Source organism: Fonsecaea erecta, assembly GCF_001651985.1.
Source record: "Fonsecaea erecta strain CBS 125763 chromosome Unknown Scaff2, whole genome shotgun sequence".
In the NCBI taxonomy this organism is placed as follows: Eukaryota; Fungi; Ascomycota; class Eurotiomycetes; order Chaetothyriales; family Herpotrichiellaceae; genus Fonsecaea; species Fonsecaea erecta.
The window spans coordinates 2,557,034-2,576,905 of NW_017387245.1; the positions used below are offsets into that span (position 1 = coordinate 2,557,034).

Genomic DNA, 19,872 nt, shown 5'->3' on the forward strand with positions numbered 1-19,872 from the left:
AGCCATCAGCTTCACCTGAACCGTTCCTCTGGTACGCTTCCTCTCTCCTGCCTGCGCTTTCGACAGTCCATTTTCGGGACCATGCCCAAGCCACCTCGGACGCCTTGACAACCACCAACAATTTGCTACCCGGCCCATCACGCCTTGCGTCACTTCCCTCTCCTGACCCGTAGGCCATCGTCCGAGTATGCACCAAATTTAGGACGTCAGGCACTGCAATCCCGGACCACCCGAAGTCGCGGTGAAGCCACCGCCCTCGACTCGTGTGCTCTTGCACCCTTGCAAGAATAAGACCCCAGTGATCCCGTCCCCCAGCCGGATTCGAGCCCTTTCACCTGGTTCATCACCATGAGGCCGCCAAAGTTGGGGAGCGTTGGCGTCTGCTTCAATTTCCCATGAAGTGTGACGGTCACCAACCAGCGGCGAGAGACGCCGTATCACATGAAAGGATCCTGACGCACTCGCCTCACCAATCATCTGCTTCGACACCGGCGCTGGGCCAGCACTCCGAATCTCAGCCTCACTAACGAGAACCCGCTCTCCCGTGCATAAGCGCAAGTAGGACCTCCTACAGCCCAAGAACCCTGCTTCAGTGGCCTGGTGGCCCGTGACGTTGACAACCCCTGGCGGGTGGTCCAAGCAATCGCACAAATGGCAGAAGCCCCAACAATACTCTCGTGCCCACAGAGCCCAGCTTGATGACATATTTGGTGACGGTACACTATTCACCCACTCCTGGTGCTCCCATTAAACTTCCATCCATCGAGATCGGATACAGTTGCAGATATAGGATGCAGAAAACACTGTCACATGGTAGGGTGGGGGAGCCCGCCTCACATTGGGCATACACGCATACGAGTAGGTATGCAGTAGGACATGGGTTGTGCGCTAGGCCTGGTAGCCTCCGCCTGAACACAGACCGTCACATATGATGCAAAGTTGCTGGCCCACGTGCCGACCTGATGTTGTCTCCAGTCATCCGGTGGTGCCTATTGTCGAAGCAACGAACACACACAGTCCTTTGTGCTGCCCACTTTATCGCAAAAAAGAAAGGAAAAAAGAAAAGAAAAGTGACAAGGATATTGCACTTACGCCCAAAAAACTTCAGACGTCAAGAATGGAATGCAGACGGGAGTAGTCATTGAGATTGGTAAATATATCTGTATAATCGATGGTCCTCTCAGCAGTACTGTACGCAGTAACTGTCAAACATGGAAGCATTTTGGCAAATGAAACAAAACGTGGAAGGGGTATCTCTTCAAAACGACAAAGAAAGCAGCATACATGCCGACCCTAATGGAGCCATGCAACATGTCCCGTTCGCTCCCAAGCAACACCCAAGCCTCCGGATCGAAAGAAATTTGCAAGACTGAAAAAAAAAACCGTCAGCTTTATCTCCTTCACTTGAGCACTCATTCCCCAGGGTGACCTGCGCCAGAGGATCGCGGAGTGTACCGCACTGGTTGTTCAACTGGCTCATAAATGATCTCCCGAGTGCTGATTCTTCCACTTCGCGTGCGTGGTTCAAGTGCAACTTCCTCGTGGGAGTAATGATCCAAAGGTGGTCCTCCACTCTGAGCAGGGTGGTCATCGTTGTTACCCGGTCGATATTCTCGAGACCCAGCACGGAAACGGTCGTCGTGTACCACGTGCCGCTCGAGCAAGTATCGCCTGTTGTCCAAGTAATGTGAGCCACCAACCTGCGGGGGTTCGTGGAATCGATCGGGAATATATTCTCCGGCTCGAAGCGTGTACGGCTCTATACTCTGTTCCCTGACTTGGACATATCGCCTTCCGTCATGATCGTAGAAGTATTGAGGCTCGTACGAAGGCATGGCGTAGCCCGAAACCACGTCCCGCATACCCTCATGTTGATCGTAGCGGCTTTGGAGTATTCGTTCGGCATTCTCCCCATATCTGCCACTGTGAGTCAACTCCCAAGTAGTCTCATCCTTGCCATTTGGTGGCACCGGAGGGCTATAGCGGCGTTGCGTTGGAGGGTCGTCAGCCCACGAAGTCGGCTGTTCGAACTCTCTTATCGGCAGAATAGGCCGTTGTCGAGAACTAGGAGAATTAGGAGAGACGCGGTCGATGGTGCGGCGGTCCAAGGCCCCCCAGGCCTCGTGCTGCTGAGGATAAACATCGACCGAGTGTAGTCCCGATACACTGCGGGGTTGCTGTAGGTCAATTGCACGCGCAGTTGCGACAACATCCTTTGTGCTGGCCAAGTTCTCTTCAACCATGGGACTGAAGTTATTGAGGAAATTCTCCACAGCTGCGTTGGTTGCGGCCTGAGTGGTTTCATCTCTCGACGGTTCAATTTCGCTGGTTGGTGCCCTTGATTCTGATGCCATTTCCCGCCGCAAAGAGATACGGCTGGTGGCCTTACTACCCATCCCAGCCTCAGATGTTCCATCGACTGAGGTGTCGCCATCTCTTTGGAGAGACTCCACATACGAGAACCTGGAGGAGCCGTCTCCGTACGAATAAATCATGGAGCTGTGGGAGATGGGCCCTTGTTGCTTCCAGCCTTCCCAGCCGCGTCCAAGCTCGTATGGATGGGGCGGTTCCTCCCGTCGAGTTGCAGGTTTGCGCGAATGACCCCTGCCCATCTCATCGCCAACCCTACCACCAGCATTTGACCCGTGATAGTATTGAACATTAGAGGGCCCGGGACGCGCAAATGTATGGGGATGATATCGAGGCCCATATCCGTCTTCATAGGTATGGCCAGACACTTCAGATCTGGCAATGGAGGAGCCGGCAACGCTACCCCGAATACCTCCCTTCTCAGGCCCTCGGTCGAAGCGCCCGGCGTCGTGCGAGTCCATTCTCATCGACCCTGGATAGCCAAGCTGGTTGATGCGTTGTGATGCATCGGCGGACCACACTGGTGATGATGGAACCAGCGGTGGAAAGGTGTGTAACCCTCTCGGGCCACCCTCAACTGACGACGGCGCGCCGCGAGGATGGAATCCTTGGCGGGCTTGTTGATGTGCTTGCGCACCAGACATGGTGCCGGTGACGTCGAGAGCCCATGGAATGTTTGGATGTGGATCAAAGGGAGGCTCGAGAGGCCAATCGGCTTTCCAGTAAACGATGCTGGTGCCACTGCTGAGCGAGTTTGTATGTTTTGCGGCAAAGTGCTGAATGACAGCCTCGAATGCGAATAGCTTTTGATTGACGTCGCACACGTGGCAGAGAAAAAGTTCTTTGCCGAATCTCTCGGTATGAGGCTTCACAAATTCTTCATAGACCCATTTCAAATCCTCAAGATTCAGTTTCCGGCAGGCAAGTGACTCCTGGTCCTGTGGAAAAGCAGTTCCTTTCAGCTCGAGCATCCGATCTTCCTGAAAAAGGACCTCGTCGAAACGTTGTCGCACGTGACAAAGGACCTCCGCGGCGAATTTGGGTGCCGTTGCCCTAGTCACCGCACGACCATCCGACCACGTCTGATGTATGAAATCTCGAGCAAACTTCTGTAGCTTATCTCTTGCGGGGATTTTCAATTCGAGCCACATGCGGCTTGCATTTGCTTGTGCAACACGTTTCTCCTCTTCCAGTTGCTGGCGCTTTCGGAGTTGTATGTTGGGATCTCGAAGTGCATCTTTGCTCTCTCGATGTTCAGCATCTGCACGTTGCGCTAAGACGCGGTTTCAGTATCTCCCAAGCCTTGTCGTCTAGTGGGCGTGAGATCAGAATTGCAGCCTGAAATGCATCCATGTACGCCAGTGTTGATGGCATTATGGGGGGTTCGAGGGCAAGGCAGCGTCTCTCGATATCCTTTCGGCGTTCAGCCCTTGTCTCTTTTGCCTCTTTCAGACTACGCTCCGTCTTCTGGCGCGGAGGGCGTACTGGGGTTTGCCTAGGCAGCGCTGGATGGGCAGGATGACCGACAGCTGTCAAGAGCTGCTGCCCGGGCGCTGCAGAGAAATGCGGCAAGGGCCATAGTTGGGTTTGAGCCGATAAGTGTCGAGGATCTGCTCGCGATAGCGATTAGTTCTGCTGCAGATGAAACCATTCCACGGATACTATGACCGGCCAGAATGTGACAATCGAAAACAATCAAATAATCGCTTACCTTCGTGAATGCTGGGAGTGGAAATTTCTGATACCACGTTGCCAGAAGAGGGTGTTCCAACTGCCGAGTTCAAGGATGTCTGTTGCACGTTGTCAAATGTTTGCATGAGCTCCGAATGACTCGTCACGCTCATCGACGAAGGAGCGACGCTGCCTCCGTTTTGGCCTACTGCAGTGGAGATCCTCGAAAAGCCACCTTGGAGTTCCCACTGCTCGAAACGTGCGGCGTCGGCGTTGCTTTGCGGACCCAAGGTCTCGAGGCCTTTGTACCATTCTGTGAGTGCAGCGGCTCCCAGCGCCTTTACATCGTGGAACTCGGATTGAAGTTCTTCGAATTGAGGTCGAAAATAGTATTTGACGAGTTCTAAGTGTGGAGGGGGTGACTTTTGCTGAATAACCGAGGACGGAATATAGTTCAACTCCTGTGTCAGGATCACGAAGGGTAGACCGAGTCTTAGTGCCGAATAAGTAGAGACAATCATTTCAGCATCCTGTTGGAGATCAGACACTGTACCAGACCCAGAACAAGAGACCTCACCTTTATTAACCTTGGTTGCAGACAACGACCACAGGTCCTGACTTTGAAAGGCCAGATAGGCCGGACGCCATTCAGTCCAGGCCCGGCATCCCAGGGTTCTGAGGTCGATAGCCGCTGCTGGTGAGTCGCTTTCTTTCCGCAGAATTGGCATGTGCGACCTCGAACGAGTCTCCACATTTCCAGCTCTGTCATTTTGTCCATCGGCTTGGGAAACCCCTGAAGAAACGATCTTCGTGAAGCGGCCCAAACAAGGTCCTGACTCCGCATGGTCAAATGCGTAGACTGGCTAGAGGCAGATTTTTGTGGCAGTAGACATGCGGGATCAAGAAGCGAACGAAAGGAGCGGTTGACACAGATCAACCTTCCAAGAGAAATTGGATCAACAAAAGTGAAAATGTGCTGCAGGATTTCGCAAGGTAGCTGCGCCAACATCAAAGGCTGGCGCAAAGAGGCTCTCTTGGAGCCTTCAGGAGAGCTAAGGACCGGCCTTCCGACTGAAAGCTTTCTCCGTTTACTCCGCTCTGTATCGGCGCCATATGAAATGGCAATTGCAGGACGCGCCACAGCCGGGGGTCCATGCACAAACTCGAGGGCAGAATGATCCGTAAGGTCTGGAGACCTGGGTCTCTTTCGCGAGCCTGTTGAAGGAGCGAAAGGCGATCCATTGTTGAAGTCCATGACACTCAGCTGTGGAGATCATTTGTAGAAGGAAAATAAGAAATACTCAACAGGTTCAATCTGTTTGAGAAACGGAAATATCAGCGCCAGGAGCCGGTAGCCAAGTGTGCTATCCAGTCTGGGTCTGATGAAGAGAAAAGGGAAAACATTTCGAGCAGAGCAATTGCTATGCTCGAAAAACAGGCAGCGCTGCTGTCGCGGTTGCGAGGAGCACGACAAGTCCCGCGGGTGGTGCCACAACCTTTTCCTTGTCGATTCTGTAGGGTTCGGCACGACGAGGAAAAGGGAGTCCAAGAGATATTGTGGTGTCGCCAGCGGAGTTCTCGATCTTCAGAAGCGCTTTTTGTCGACCAAAATCGGACGTGCCCGTCGCAGGTGTGATATTGAGGGTACTCGGACTGAGGGAGCGGCAGTCGAAGGTTGGGCTGTTCAGCGGCGGTTGGTCGCAGAGAGGGTTTTTACCGCAGAGAGGCTGTAAAGTTCGAGTCGGTATGCGCAAACCGATCCTAGGAGCAAGTAAACGAGCATCAATGACCCCCTGTCCTGGCGTTGAACCTGGGCGCTGGATGCGATTGCGGTGGGGATGAGGAGAAGGCGCAGTTGCGAAAGTGAGAGAATCCCGGGAAGGCAACTGCGGTGGAGCATGATCACATGATGCTGTCACGTGGCTGTACGTCCTTAGTGTCTTGGCGTATGCCATCATCCAGCTGCGAAGCTGAGGGACCATCGAACCATCTTGCTGCCCGTACGTACTCCAACTCCCAATGGCACTAACCCACCAGCCAGAGTAAGCTGCCTCTCAATTCTTGATTGTCCACCCTTTCCATTGCTCGACCGGTGTAGTCGACTGCGAGAAGTTCAGCATCCTGCTCCTCTCTGAGGCTCCCCACAGATCGCCCTGAACCAAACCGCAGTTCCATCGAGAGCGACGGGGAAGTAGCAACAGCCACACGGCAGCCTGGTCGATTTGACCTGTCGAACCATCCCTCCTCTTCTGGGTAGCCATGGCTTCTCTCAACACTTCGACAAACGGGCCCTCGATCTCCAAGAGTTATCAGTCAATTGTCAATGCCCCTCCTCCGGCCGGTCCCGCCGCGGCCTCACCCACTTATGGTCAATGGGCAGTCTTCTCAGTCTCGGCTCCTCTTGCGAACGCATTCCAGCAGGACTCGGGTGGTAAAGAGAGCGTGTTAAAGGTACAAAGCACGGGAGAAGGCGAGCTTGTCGATTTGATTGACGAATTCTCCGATGGCCGGATTCAATTTGCTTTTGTAAAGGTCAAGGACTCCAACACGGGTCTTCCGAAAAGTGCCCTCATCGCCTGGTGTGGTGAAGGTGTTCCCGAACGAACAAAAGGTTATTTCACTAGCCACCTGACTACCGTTGCCAAATTGCTGCATGGTTACCACGTCCAGATTACGGCGAGATCAGACCGTGACCTCACCCCCGAGAGCATCATCCAGAAAGTGGCGGATGCCTCAGGCTCCAAATACTCTTCAAGCACCTCTGCCGCAGCTGCCCCTCCTCCAATCGCGGCAACCAAGCCCACCATTGCCTCGAAACCTGTCTTTACGCCTACTCAAAGTACCGGGGTTTCTGCTGGATACAACCCAGTGGTCCGCAATCTTCCCAAAAGAGATGCCAACGTGGATGAGGATGGTTGGGGCACGGACGCTCCTCCAGTCACGAGAACACAACTTGAGAAAGTCGCGCCAGCTTATCAGCCTACAAAGGTCAATATGAGAGACCTTACTTCACAAAAGCCTGCCCCGTCGCCCTTTACTAGCAGCCAAGCTGACGATCGGCCTGATGTTGTCAGAGGTGCATATCAGCCCATCGGGAAGGTTGACATTGCGGCCATTCGACGCCAAGCCAAGGAATCAGGCTCCTTGAAAGACGACAGGCCGGAACCTGTCAAGGGTGCCTATGAGCCTATTGGCAAGGTTGACATCGCAGCCATTCGCGCCAAAGCTCAGAGACCCGAAGAGTCGACCGGCTTTTCGCGGCCACCTCCGGTCTCAAGCCCATCGACCGGACCTTCGGAAGAACCAGAAATGCCGAGTCGTACGCTCGCAGAGAGTTCGGCGGCCTTTTCGCAATGGCCTGAACGTTTGACATCCCTTCCCAAACCCAAGGTAGCCAACAAATTTGGGGGCGGCTCGACTTTTACCGGGACCAAGGCACCGCTTCCCGGCGGTTTCGAGGCAAAACCCGTGGCACCATCTGCGCCTGTGGGCACTGCGAGTAGAACTTTCGCCGACCAGGGTGGAAAGACGCCTGCGCAGCTGTGGGCGGAGAAGAAAGCTCGTGAGCGAGGTATGAGCGGCTCCGGTGAACCCCCAGTTTCGCCTTCTGGTTATACTGGACAGACACCGATCGCATCGCAAAAGAGCGGAGACGGCGGCTGGAAGAGCGGCTACACTGGCAAGACGTGGGCTCCTGTGCAAGTCACCCATACTGGCCGCAGCAGTATTGGCCAACAAGTCACTGGCGAAGGCATGAAGGCCGTCGAAGAAGAAGAGGCTCCAACTTCGCCAATCGGCGGAATCAGCTCGATCCGCGATCGCTTCAGCGGGGCGCCGCCGATGGGAGCTCCAGCGTCTTTTGACCGTGCGCCGCCTCCTGCTCCGGAACCTGATACGAGCAGCAAACCCAACCGTGGCATTCCAATCCCAGGGCTGCCCCTGTCGCAACCTAGAGACGAAGACTCGGCCCCAGCACTACCTCCGCCACCTGCACAACCACGAAGTCCTACGCCCGAGGAAGAGCCCGAGCCGCCTAGTGGCTCTCCTATTCGCGTGGCCATACCTGTTAGCGCCTCGGCAGATGTTGCTGATGCCCATGAGGAGCAACTATCTCCTCCACCTGTGATACCAGCAACTTCCATGGCGCGGGCGATCCCCACTCCAGCGGCAAGAGAAGAGGAAGACGAGCCAGCTCGAGGCCCTGACTTGGGCAGAACGGCGGCAGTGGCTGCGGCAGCCAGCACTCTAGGCGCCGCGGCCGTCGAGTCTGCCCCGGCACCTGTCCCTGCAACTGGAGGTGAGCGTGCTCGGGCGGAGTATGATTACGAGGCAGCCGAGGACAATGAAGTATCACTCCGCGAAGGTAATATTCTTCAATTCTCCCACGGACAGAGTTGTTGCTGACCCTTCTAGGTGAATTGGTGACGGACATTCAACGAATTGACCCAGATTGGTGGTTGGTCAAGAATGAGGCGGGACAGGTGAGTTGGCTTCCTCCAAGGACGAGGAGCAATAATTTTGATGAGGATACAGACCGGGCTTGTACCCAGCAACTATCTCACGCTGGTGGATGACGATGCTGGTGGTGCTCCAGCTCCCGCCCCAGTCGCAGCAGCAGAGCCAGCCCCCCCTGCGCCAGCTCTGGCCGCTGCTGAGGCCAAAGGGGCAACAGCAACAGCACTCTACGACTATGAGGCTGGGGAGGACAACGAGTTGTCATTCCCCGAGAACGCAATCATTCACAATGTGGTAAGTTGGGGCTCAACTGTAGTTTTAACTTTTTTTTGTCCTTTTGAGTGTTTGCTGACGCAAGGGTTCTCAGTCATTTCCCGACGAAGACTGGTGGCATGGCGAGTACAATGGCCACACTGGACTCTTCCCCGCCAACTATACCAAACTGAATGACTGAGTACAAGGAATGCATGGGAAAACTTTTCGGCATTCCGATCATAGACTGTATTTCCGTAGACTCGAACGGAACGAAAAAAAAGTAAAGTATTTTGCTAGCCATGTACGCCGTCCGTGTCTACCACCTGCAGCTCAGACCCAGTGACGCAAGGAAAAGATTTTGATACCAGCATCTTAGCGAATAAATCGTGCTTAGTTGGTAGATGGGCTGCAGGAGGGGCGGAGGGGCGAAGGCGAGGAGCAGATGGTTGGTTCTTGGAGACTCCCAAAAGTTGATCAGGCGGTGACCGTGAAGAGTTTAGAAGCATGCAGTGTCTCTGCAAGCTTTCCCAATTCTGCCACATCTAACGCCTCTTCTTTCCCCAGACAAAATTTTTCATGGATGATCCAAGGCCGAGAGGGCGAAGAAGGGAAAAAAAAGTGACTCGTTCACGCAACAGGGAGAATTTTTCAGGGTGGTCGAGTAATTAGATCGAATCGCAGACGAGTGTAGAAGGAGGGCTCCATGTGAGCTTGCAGCGACCCAGTCAGTAAATAGTACTTCGTAGTCCAGGTAAGGAAGATCAGAATCTATCCTGCCTGGCACACCAACCTCACTCCCCTCAAAGAGAGAGAGACAGACGTGAGAGCAGAGAAAGAAAAACTCTTATCTCTCCATCCCCACTGACGTCTGAGGATCCAAAGTTGCTTGTCTGCGGCTTATCCATTGGCTCCCGCAATCTGAAAGCCTCGCGCACCCGACCGCACTTTTTTTTACTGCCCCCGTCAGTGTTTAGGCCGTTTGGGAATCCCGAGCTTCTTTTCCTTGACTCATTTTATACAACAGTGACCTCTTCAAAGCTCTCAAGGACAGACTTATCCTGAGCTGGTTCCGTGCAGCGACTGAGTGGAACACGCGTTCTATCTCGCCTCGCCTGCCAGCAATCATCCATTGGCTCGACCGCAATGGCCTCGACCGCGCGAGCTCTCCGCCAGGCCAGCGGCATTCTGCTGCGTGACTGTGCTCCTGCCCCCCGACTAACGGCACGACCCTTCTCGACTCGGATACCCTCCCTTGCCGTCCGACAGCACCTCGTAAACCCCAAAACACCCTCGTGGCAGCAAGTCAAGAGATTCACGAGGTCTACAAAACGACGTGCCCTGGTCCAAGAGGCCCCCCGCCCGGAGGCCTACTTGGAAAGCGGTGCCATTGAGTACGGGAAGAACTTGGTCGACGTCAAGAAGGTCATAGTCATTGGCAGTGGTGGTCTGAGTATCGGACAGGCTGGAGAATTCGACTATTCTGGTACGTATCTGCAGGACAGCCAGTTATGACTCAGTCCGATACAAAATTCTCCCCGGCCATACTTGCCCGGTGGCATGTGTTGGTAGCAGTCTGGGATCACGAGCTCACAGCTGCGACAGGGTCACAAGCGTTGAAAGCACTCAAAGAAGCTGGCGTCAAATCAATCCTCATTAATCCCAACATTGCGACGATTCAGACCGATCACAAGCTCGCCGACGAGGTCTACTACCTTCCAGTCACCCCCGAATATGTGACCTACGTTATCGAGAGGGAGAGGCCGGATGGCATTCTCCTCACGTTTGGAGGCCAGACAGGCCTCAATTTGGGTGTCAACATGAACAAGATGGGCATATTCGATCGCTATGGTGTCAAGGTGCTAGGAACGAGTATCAAGACTCTCGAGACCAGCGAAGACCGAGACCTATTTGCCAAGGCCCTCAACGAGATCAACATCCCCATTGCCCAGTCCATCGCTGTCGGCACCGTCGAGGAAGCCCTTGACGCGGCTGAGAAGGTTGGATATCCCATCATCGTCCGCTCAGCTTATGCTCTGGGTGGTCTGGGGTCGGGTTTTGCCAACAATCCCGAGGAGCTGAGCAACCTGGCTTCCCGATCTCTGTCTCTGTCCCCCCAGATCCTGGTGGAGAAGTCTCTGAAAGGCTGGAAAGAAGTCGAGTACGAGGTGGTCCGTGACGCCGAGGACAATTGTATCACCGTCTGCAACATGGAGAACTTTGACCCCCTTGGTATCCACACGGGAGACAGCATTGTGGTTGCCCCGAGCCAGACCCTGAGTGATGAAGAATATCATATGCTGCGAACAGCGGCCATCAAGATCGTCCGTCACCTGGGAGTGGTTGGTGAATGCAACGTCCAATACGCACTCCAACCCGACGGCCTCGACTACCGCGTCATTGAAGTCAACGCTCGTCTTTCTCGCTCCTCCGCGCTCGCCTCCAAGGCAACCGGTTATCCTCTGGCTTACACCGCCGCGAAGATTGGCCTGGGACACACTCTTCCGGAGCTGCCCAACGCCGTCACCAAGACCACCACCGCCAACTTCGAGCCGAGCTTGGATTATATCGTGGTCAAGATTCCCCGTTGGGATCTGTCCAAGTTCCAGCATGTGAAGCGTGACATTGGAAGTGCCATGAAGTCTGTGGGAGAAGTCATGGCCATCGGTCGCACGTTTGAAGAGTCATTCCAGAAAGCCATTCGGCAGGTCGATCCCCGCTATGTGGGATTTCAAGGGGACAAATTCGACGACCTGGACGACGTGCTTCGCAATCCCACCGACCGAAGGTGGCTGGCTGTCGGGCAAGCCATGATCCACGAGAATTACTCGGTGGACAAGATTCACGACCTGACCAAGATTGACAAGTGGTTCCTCCACAAACTGCAGAATCTCAAAGATACCATGACGGAAATCCAAGAGATCGGGTCTCTCAACGGCATCAAGCACGAGCTGATGCTGAAGGCGAAGAAGCAAGGCTTTTCCGACAAGCAGATCGCAATGTACGTCAACTCTACCGAAGGAGAAGTCCGAGCTCGTCGACAGAAATTCGGGATTCGACCATGGGTGAAGAAGATCGATACGCTTGCCGCCGAGTTTCCCGCCGACACTAACTACCTGTACACCACATACAACGCCTCGTCTCACGATGTCACCTTCGAAGACAAAGGTACCATCATTCTGGGGTCTGGGGTCTACCGAATTGGGTCTTCTGTCGAATTCGATTGGTGCGCCGTCAATGCAACACTGTCTCTCCGCAGCATGGGACAGAAGACAGTGATGATCAATGTAAGTGAACTTCTCTGGATGGACACTGGCTGTGCCCGCTCTTTGGTTGGACGTCAGATGTTATTTTCTTGCCTTTCTTGCTTTTAGTTCTTTTACCAAAGGCATACACTGATTGACGTCAAAGTACAACCCGGAAACTTTCTCCACTGATTTCGACACAGCCGATAAGCTCTACTTCGAAGAGCTATCCTACGAACGGGTGATGGATATCTACGAGCTTGAGGGTGCTTCGGGTGTTGTTGTCAGCGTGGGAGGCCAGCTTCCGCAAAACATTGCGCTGCGGCTCCAGGAGGAAGGCAAGGCGCACGTGCTTGGCACCAACCCCGTGGACATCGACAAGGCCGAAGATCGTCACAAGTTCTCACAGATCCTGGACTCAATCGGCGTTGATCAACCGGCGTGGAAAGAGTTGACCTCGGTAGCAGAGGCCGAATCTTTTGCTGATTCGGTGGGATACCCTGTCCTTGTCCGACCGTCGTATGTTCTTTCCGGTGCTGCCATGTCCGTCATCTACACGCAGGAAGAGCTGAAGGATAAATTGGAGTCGGCCTCGGCGGTTTCCCCTGATCATCCCGTTGTGATTACGAAATTCATCGAGGGCGCCCAGGAAATCGACGTCGACGCCGTGGCATCGAAGGGAGAACTGATTCTGCACGCTGTGTCTGAACACGTCGAAGCCGCGGGCGTCCATTCCGGCGATGCCACCCTCGTTCTTCCTCCCGTCAACCTTGACGAGAAAGTCATGGCGCGTGTCAAGGAGATCGCGCAGAAGGTCGCCAAGGCCTGGAATATCACGGGGCCTTTTAACATGCAGATCATCAAGGCTGATGCCCCTGGAGAAGAGCCTGCGCTCAAGGTCATCGAGTGCAATCTTCGCGCTTCTCGGTCGTTTCCATTTGTCAGCAAAGTGCTTGGGACCAACTTCATTGACGTTGCAACCAAAGCATTGGTTGGCCAGGACGTCCCAGAGCCTCGAGATCTCATGGCGGAAAAGCGCGACTACCTAGCCACCAAAGTTCCACAATTCTCCTGGACTCGGTTGGCGGGCGCCGATCCTTTCCTTGGTGTTGAGATGAGCAGCACCGGTGAGATTGCGTGCTTTGGAAAAGACCTGATCGAGGCCTACTGGGCATCCCTTCAGTCCACCATGAACTTCCGTATGCCTGAACCGGGTGAGGGAATCCTGCTCGGCGGATCCACCGAACTTCCCGAGCTTCCCAAGATTGTGGAATATCTCCAACCCTTGGGTTACAAGTTCTATGCGGCAAGCCAGACCGTGAAGGAGCACTTGGAGAAGTCTGGCGCCTCGATTGAGGTGATTGAGTTCCCAACGACGGACAAGAACAAGCTTCGACAGGTGTTCCAAAAGTACGACATCAGGGGGGTCTTCAACCTTGCCAAGACTCGAGGCAAGACATTGGTGGACGAAGACTACGTGATGAGAAGGAACGCTGTGGACTTTGGAGTCCCATTGTTCATGGAGCCCAAGGTACGACCAACTCACCTATTGCCCTTGTGAGATCGTGGAACTAACCCAAACACCTACAGACTGCTTTGCTGTTCGCTCAATGCATGAATGCGAAGCTTCCTCGACAAGAAGGAACCATTCCTCCCGAGGTCAAGAGCTGGCGCGAATTCGCCGGTTCGAAGATGATGTAATACAGGGAGTCAAGAATACAATACACGATACAAAGGCGACGGAGCCTCGGTGGATTTGACGTGACTACAGAGGGACATTTTGGGTCGCAATTGCGAAAGAGCTAAACAAGTCTACAGCAGACGCAAAAGTGTTTTTTTAGACCGCAGAGGATGGGCGCCAGGGCATGGTGACTATCGGGAAAGGAAAACGAGTCCGTCTCGAGGCGAGGCGAGCTCAGCTGTTCGGAGGAGAAGCAGATTTGAATGGTGCTCTCTGACGGAGGCCACAGAACAAAGAGACAAAGACACAACAACGAATGGGCCAGGTGAGCGTGAAGAAGAGATATATATCTCTGACTTAGAGTATTTATTTACTGGTTGACGAGCATCGACGGAGTTAAAATATGGCGCACTCTCCTGTACTGTACTGTGCACACACGACATTTGAAGCTTCGTCCTCGTTCTTGTCGTCAACGTCGTCGTCGTCCCCAAAGCGGCCCTGGCGGAGTCTTGGACAGTCCGCGGAAATGCCTTGCTTCCTAAACGTTTGTTTATTTGTTTGCCTCTCTCTCTCTCTCTCTCTCTCTCTCTCTCTCTCACTCACACACATGCCCTAGGACATTTGTCATATCTCTCATCTTTCTTTCCTTGACGACGAGTCCACACTGCCTGCTGCTGCTGCTGCTGCTGATCTCCTTTGTTTCCCAAGCAAGTGTCGGTTACATCATTCATTAACATATCATTCATTCATACTATCAACAAACTACTGCTGAGGTACTTACTAGACAACTACTAAACTACTACGACTACTACGACTAGACCAGACACTATGTATTAACTAGACTACAGCAACTCCTCCTGGCCTCCCCCGTACAGGTCAAAGGGGATGCTGCTCAGCCAGGACATGTCGCCGCCGAGGAGATCGAGGTTGAGGTCGAAGTCAAGATTGTTATTGTTGTTGTGTTGTTGCTGTTGTAGTTGAAGCCGAAGCCGGTTGTTGCTGCTGCTGTTGTCGATGACGACGACGACGTGATGAGGTCCGCCAGCACGCCGCCCGTCGTTTCGAACAGGCGTCCGCCGTCGCCGTCGCCGCGGCCGCTGCTGAGCATGAATGGGACCGATGCCGGCGCCGCAGAAGCCGCTGTTGCTGCAGCTCCAGCTTGTCCGTCGGGAGGCACGGTGGATGTGGAGGTGGCGGTGATGGAGGTTCTGGATAGTGGTGCTGGTGCTGGTGCGGCGGGGTGGGGAATGGTATTATTGGTGCTGCTGCTAGCAAGACGCGTGGTAGGCGCTGGAGTAACTGTACTGCTGATGTTGGGTTGGCCATGGTTGAACGGCGTCCATGCCCGGGAGCTTTCCGTCGTGATTTGGGGGTAGACATCACCACTATCGTCGGCGTTTGGCAGGAGACTTGACCCTCGCACATTCTCACCCCGGATGTTATTGTTGCTGCCGCGCGGTGTCTGCGTCATGCCCGCCGCCCTCGTGGCCTGATTCGCCGGCTGGACGTGAACTCCCTGACGTGGCTGATGGCGGGGAGGGAGCTGGTCGAACAGCAGCGCAATGGCCGCGGCACACCGTTTGGCGTGTTTGCCGAAGCTGCCGTATCTCTGCAGCGCAGCCGTCGCAGTCCGGGCGGCGCCCATGATCACCTCGTCGCCGCCCACCTCCGCCTCGACCGCGGGATGGAGCCGGGCGGCGACGAGCACCGTGGCCGCGGTGTACAGGTAGAAAATGCTGTACCACCACGCCGGCAGGATCTCGTCGAGAAGCTCCAAACGGCATTCGGCGTGGACCCGGCCGAACAGGTCGACCGTGTTCAGAGCGCTCGTCGCACACATGACCGAGCACTGCAGGGCGAGCTTGCGCGCGAGGGTGTCTTCGCCGACGACTAGCGGGTCGTCGTCGTTCGGGCTCGACATGCAGAAGCGGGACAGGACCGGCCGGAAGAGCAGGGTCCGAATGTGGCAGTAGCGGAGATAGAGCACCCTGGCCTGGCGGGCGTGAATCACATTGACGCTGTCAGCCGCGGGGTGAGAATGCCGCAGGTGGAAGGGCAGACGTCGTCGCCACATCCAGTACTTGCTGTCCATTTCCAGCACGGTCCCCGCCGCTTTGGCGCCGAGGCTGCCGCCAAAATACCGCGTGTAGCTGTCCTCTGGGTCCGAGGCCTGTGCGGACGTGGGGCTGTAGAGGGCGGCGAGCGTCTCGCTCATGGCTTCATAGAGCTTGAGCGATTCGATAAAGAAGTGGAGATCTGGAGAAGACGGCTGGTACACGTAGCGCTCTCGGTAGCAGGAGCATTCGCTCGAGTCGGGATGAGGCAGAGGCCGAGGGACTGAAGCCGCCGCTTGGGGAGTGATGATTCCGGGACGGCCGAAGGTCATGGACAGCGTCCGGTCCATCAGCACACAGCCGTGCCAGACCTTGCGGAGGAAGTCGTTTGGCTTGCCACTGGACGTCCGAGCACTGGTGGAGGGCAGGTCGAGTCCGAGACTTTGAGCGATCCGGATGGCCAGCCCGGCGAACAGCCAGCACTGCTGTGGCTCGCTGGTGCTCTGGAGGTACTGCGCGAGGAGAAGGAGGCACTGGACGGTGTGCACCGAGCGGTGTTGCAGGAATTCGAGGTCGAAATGAACCAGCGCGCGTTTATAGAAGCCCTCACCGGAACTGACGCGATCGGGAGGACGGATGGACGAGTCCAAGATGCAGGAAATCGCGAAGATGGCGTTGAGAAGACAGATAAAGCAGACCTCGTCGTCCATGGTCGGATTGCCGGTCCAGAGAGTCTGGTACTTGCCCATAAAATCCTCCTTGTCCACGAAGGGATAGAGGGGATCGACAATCTTCCAATATACCTCCAGCAGACGGTCTGCCTGTTGCCTTGGAGGAAGGACATAGTCGGGAGTCTTGAACCGTCTTTGTCGCTGCGAGCCGGTGGCTCTCGGTGACACTGTTGAGGATGCGTGCTGGGCCGAGTCTGGGGTCAGTTGCTGGTCCAGGGCAGCTTTGATGCGGTTCATGAAGCTCGCGGCGCTCGAATCGCCCACGACACCCACTTCGCCCGGTTCTCCTTCGTCCATCAGCCCCATCATTGCATTTGCGCCACCACTGTCATGGTGTCGGTCGGATGTCGATTGAGGCGTGGAGGGTTGGTCGGTGCTCTCGGGATGAGTCGATCGTCGACCCGACGACCTTTCCAGTTCATCGATGCGGGACTGGAGACGCATGATCTCTAGCTTGGAGGCTCCGATACTGCGCGTCTTTCTCAAGCCCCATTCGCAACGAGCCGTGGCGCCGTATTTCCGCTCGCAAGGTCGGCAGAGCGGTTTCCGCCCGTCGCACTTGATCTTCTTCTCCCTGCATTGGTCGCAGGCGGCAGCAACCTTCTGTCTCTTTGCAGGCCTGTCATTGCCGGGGTTGACTTCGGATTCATATTCCTGAAACGGGGAAATGGACGACAGGCCTGAGCTTTCGGCGGACATTGCTGTGAACTTGTCTCCCTCGGCGAGTCTAATATCTCTGGGGAGACGGCGGTGGGTTCTCCATCCCGCCCCTAATATTTCTTCATGCTAGATTGGTTAAGAAGTTTCGTTACGAGGCACCGAGGGAAGCGAAGAGGCGGGGAGATGCGAGGGATGACCACGGCGGAGCAATCGGAGTTCGGCGCAGAATCTATCCGGTCTACCGTAGTCTCTCTCTACAGAATACTGCACACAGCCACCAGCATGGCGGATGGTGCATCTCCATAGATATACGAGGTACTCTGTATGACGATCTGAACATGTTGCCCTCAACGGTTCCCGACTCATCTGAGATGCGCGTCAGGGAGGGAACTCACAAAGAGTGAATGTGTGACAAAGACCACACCAGGGAAAAATCCTTTTCTTTTCAGGATGGAGAGGGATGCTTGTTCGAGAGAAGCGAAAAACGAGGGCCCACTGTATCGTGTTCCCTGTCAGTTGCAGTAGTAGCAAACAAAGCCCTGTGGAAAAGAAAAATGTATAGCGCAGTAAACATGACTGGCCAGCTGGTTTAGTTTGACGTCGACACAAAAGAGGTATCACGACGTGTTCCTTACTGGGCCAAGTGGAAGAGAGTCGAGAAGTGAGGAAGCAAACAGAGTTTACCATATAGAGCACCCATAATGTCTTCCGTCACAAACATTGACCAGATGAGTTGACAGGACGTCAAAGAAGTTATATGTCCAGTGGGAAAAATGGGTTAAAGCGGCAGCACTCACCTGTATGTTCTGTACGTAAGCTGCACGTGAGTTCGCGCATCTTCAATGCCGACGTTGCCCGCGTCCAACAAGCTTCGTTCCTCCTCCACGTCGGGTCAACGATGAGTGCGCAGGACGACGACTCGACGCCACCCACCGCTCGCCGGAGAGTCAAGCAGGATGGTCAACACAGCCGCGGCGACGAGAACGAGAACAAGAACAAGAAGCATGTCCAGAATGGAGCACCGACGACGTCTCCTGCCCCGAAGCCCTCATCCTCATCCTCACCGTCAATCACCACCTCCTCGCCATCAACATCAACATCCGTCTTCACCCTGCCGTCCATCCTCCAAATCTGGGCGCCGACGCTTATGCTCATCTTCGGCGGGTGCTGCTCCAACGTCTACACCCTCGAGTCCATCATCCACGCCTCTCCCTCGTCCGGCTCGCTGATCACGGCGTTCCAATTCCTCCTCGTGGCCCTCTTCACCCTACCACGCCACTTCTCCCCGCGCCGGGGCCTGCGCAACCTCTACCTGAAAGAACGCAACATCCCCCTCCGCAAATGGGCCGTCTACACCGCCTACTTCCTGGCCATCAACATCCTGAACAACAAGGCATTCAAGTACCGCATCAGCATCCCGCTGCACATCATCCTGCGCAGCGCGGGGCCCGTCACGACCATGCTGGCGGGCCGCATCTGGAAGGGCCGCCGGTACCCCGCGCAGAAGGTCGTGGCCGTCATGTTGCTGTTCGGTGGGGTGGTGTGGGCGGCGTTTGCGGACTCGTGGGCCAAGCAGGTCGACATCGGCGCCGCGGTCGAAGAGTTGGATGATTACCGTCCGACGACGTCCACTGCTGGTTCGGTGTTCTCGTCGCAAGCCCCCGGCTTCGTGCTGCTGGCGTCCGCCCTTGTCCTGTCGGCGTGTATGGGCCTGTACACCGACGACATGTACGCCACGTACGGCCGGTCCGGGGAGATCACGGCCGAGACGCTGTTCTACAGCCACTCGATGTCGCTGCCGTACTTCGCCAGCCAGATCCGGCCGCTGTTTTTTGAGTTCGTGAACCTCCTGGCCGTGCCGGGCCACGACATCAATAACAACCACCCGTCCAAGACGGACGCACCTGTGTGGTCGCCGTTGTCGTCGTGGCTCGACGCCCTCACCGCCGCCCTGCCCCGTCCGCTCGTCCTCCTCCTGCTCAACGCCGCGACGCAGTTCCTGTGCATCGTCGGCGTCAACCGTCTCTCGGCCCAGTCGTCCTCGCTCACCGTCTCCATCGTCCTCAACGTCCGTAAACTCGTCAGCCTGCTCTTGAGCATTTGGCTGTTCGGCAATCAACTGCCCACCGGCGTCGTTATGGGGGCCGTCATCGTGTTCGTGGGCGGCGGACTGTACGCCCTCCCGAGCCCGAAAGGAGCGAAGCCGTCCATGACGACGACAGACACGGACAAGATGGAAACGAAGACGAAGAAGACGCGATGATCTCAGCTGCTGCCCCGTACAGACAGACGTGAGAACATGTACGATCTATATGGTTAATGAAATGAACTGGGCCAGGCCCGGCATCCTGGGGTATGTAATAAATGTGGTCCTCGAGGTTCGGTGACCCCCAGAGCACCGCGGAGGCGGAAGCGGAAGCGCAAGCAACGGTATATATAGAGACTAGAATAGAAGAAATAGACTTCAATCAGGCATATTCTGCAGAGCAAAAAAGAACGCAGAAAGGCAGAGAGAGAGAGAGAGTGTGTGTGTGTGTGTGTGTGACAGCACGTATTGAATGAAAAAGAACCAGAAGCCTGGGCTGCTCTTTGGCGCCGATGATGCTTTGTTTTTCCATCTTCTGTTCTTTCCAATGTTGCATGCATATACATGAGATCTTGATTCAAGCGAGCCATCCAACTTTTCTCCCAATGATCAGGAAGCCCCGTTTTTCCTTTTTCTCGTCTGCTGGCCCATCTTCATTGTACTTTCT

General features: G+C 55.2%; 5 protein-coding genes across 5 annotated transcripts; 3 read left to right on the plus strand and 2 right to left on the minus strand.

The window, feature by feature from the left end:
• Positions 1 to 1,412: 1,412 nt before the first annotated feature.
• Positions 1,413 to 4,769, minus strand: AYL99_02684 (hypothetical protein; the record flags this gene model as incomplete). The annotated part of the gene is made up of 3 exons (XM_018834200.1): positions 1,413 to 3,643; positions 4,082 to 4,571; positions 4,629 to 4,769. The coding sequence occupies 3 exons, from the start codon at positions 4,767 to 4,769 to the stop codon at positions 1,413 to 1,415; spliced, it is 2,862 nt and encodes a 953-aa protein (XP_018696824.1).
• A 1,531-nt stretch (positions 4,770 to 6,300) lies between these two features.
• AYL99_02685 (hypothetical protein) lies at positions 6,301 to 8,950 on the plus strand (the record flags this gene model as incomplete). The annotated part of the gene is made up of 4 exons (XM_018834201.1): positions 6,301 to 8,404; positions 8,455 to 8,522; positions 8,575 to 8,790; positions 8,864 to 8,950. 4 exons carry the CDS (start codon positions 6,301 to 6,303, stop codon positions 8,948 to 8,950), a joined length of 2,475 nt encoding a protein of 824 aa, XP_018696825.1.
• Positions 8,951 to 9,894: 944 nt separating this feature from the next.
• Positions 9,895 to 13,694, plus strand: AYL99_02686 (carbamoyl-phosphate synthase arginine-specific large chain; the record flags this gene model as incomplete). Its single annotated transcript, XM_018834202.1, has 4 exons — positions 9,895 to 10,234; positions 10,354 to 12,035; positions 12,160 to 13,524; positions 13,584 to 13,694. 4 exons carry the CDS (start codon positions 9,895 to 9,897, stop codon positions 13,692 to 13,694), a joined length of 3,498 nt encoding a protein of 1,165 aa, XP_018696826.1.
• Positions 13,695 to 14,566: 872 nt separating this feature from the next.
• Positions 14,567 to 17,158, minus strand: AYL99_02687 (hypothetical protein; the record flags this gene model as incomplete). Its single annotated transcript, XM_018834203.1, has 1 exon — positions 14,567 to 17,158. The coding sequence occupies one exon, from the start codon at positions 17,156 to 17,158 to the stop codon at positions 14,567 to 14,569; it is 2,592 nt and encodes an 863-aa protein (XP_018696827.1).
• An 859-nt stretch (positions 17,159 to 18,017) lies between these two features.
• AYL99_02688 (hypothetical protein) lies at positions 18,018 to 19,382 on the plus strand (the record flags this gene model as incomplete). Its single annotated transcript, XM_018834204.1, has 1 exon — positions 18,018 to 19,382. The coding sequence occupies one exon, from the start codon at positions 18,018 to 18,020 to the stop codon at positions 19,380 to 19,382; it is 1,365 nt and encodes a 454-aa protein (XP_018696828.1).
• Positions 19,383 to 19,872: the final 490 nt, after the last annotated feature.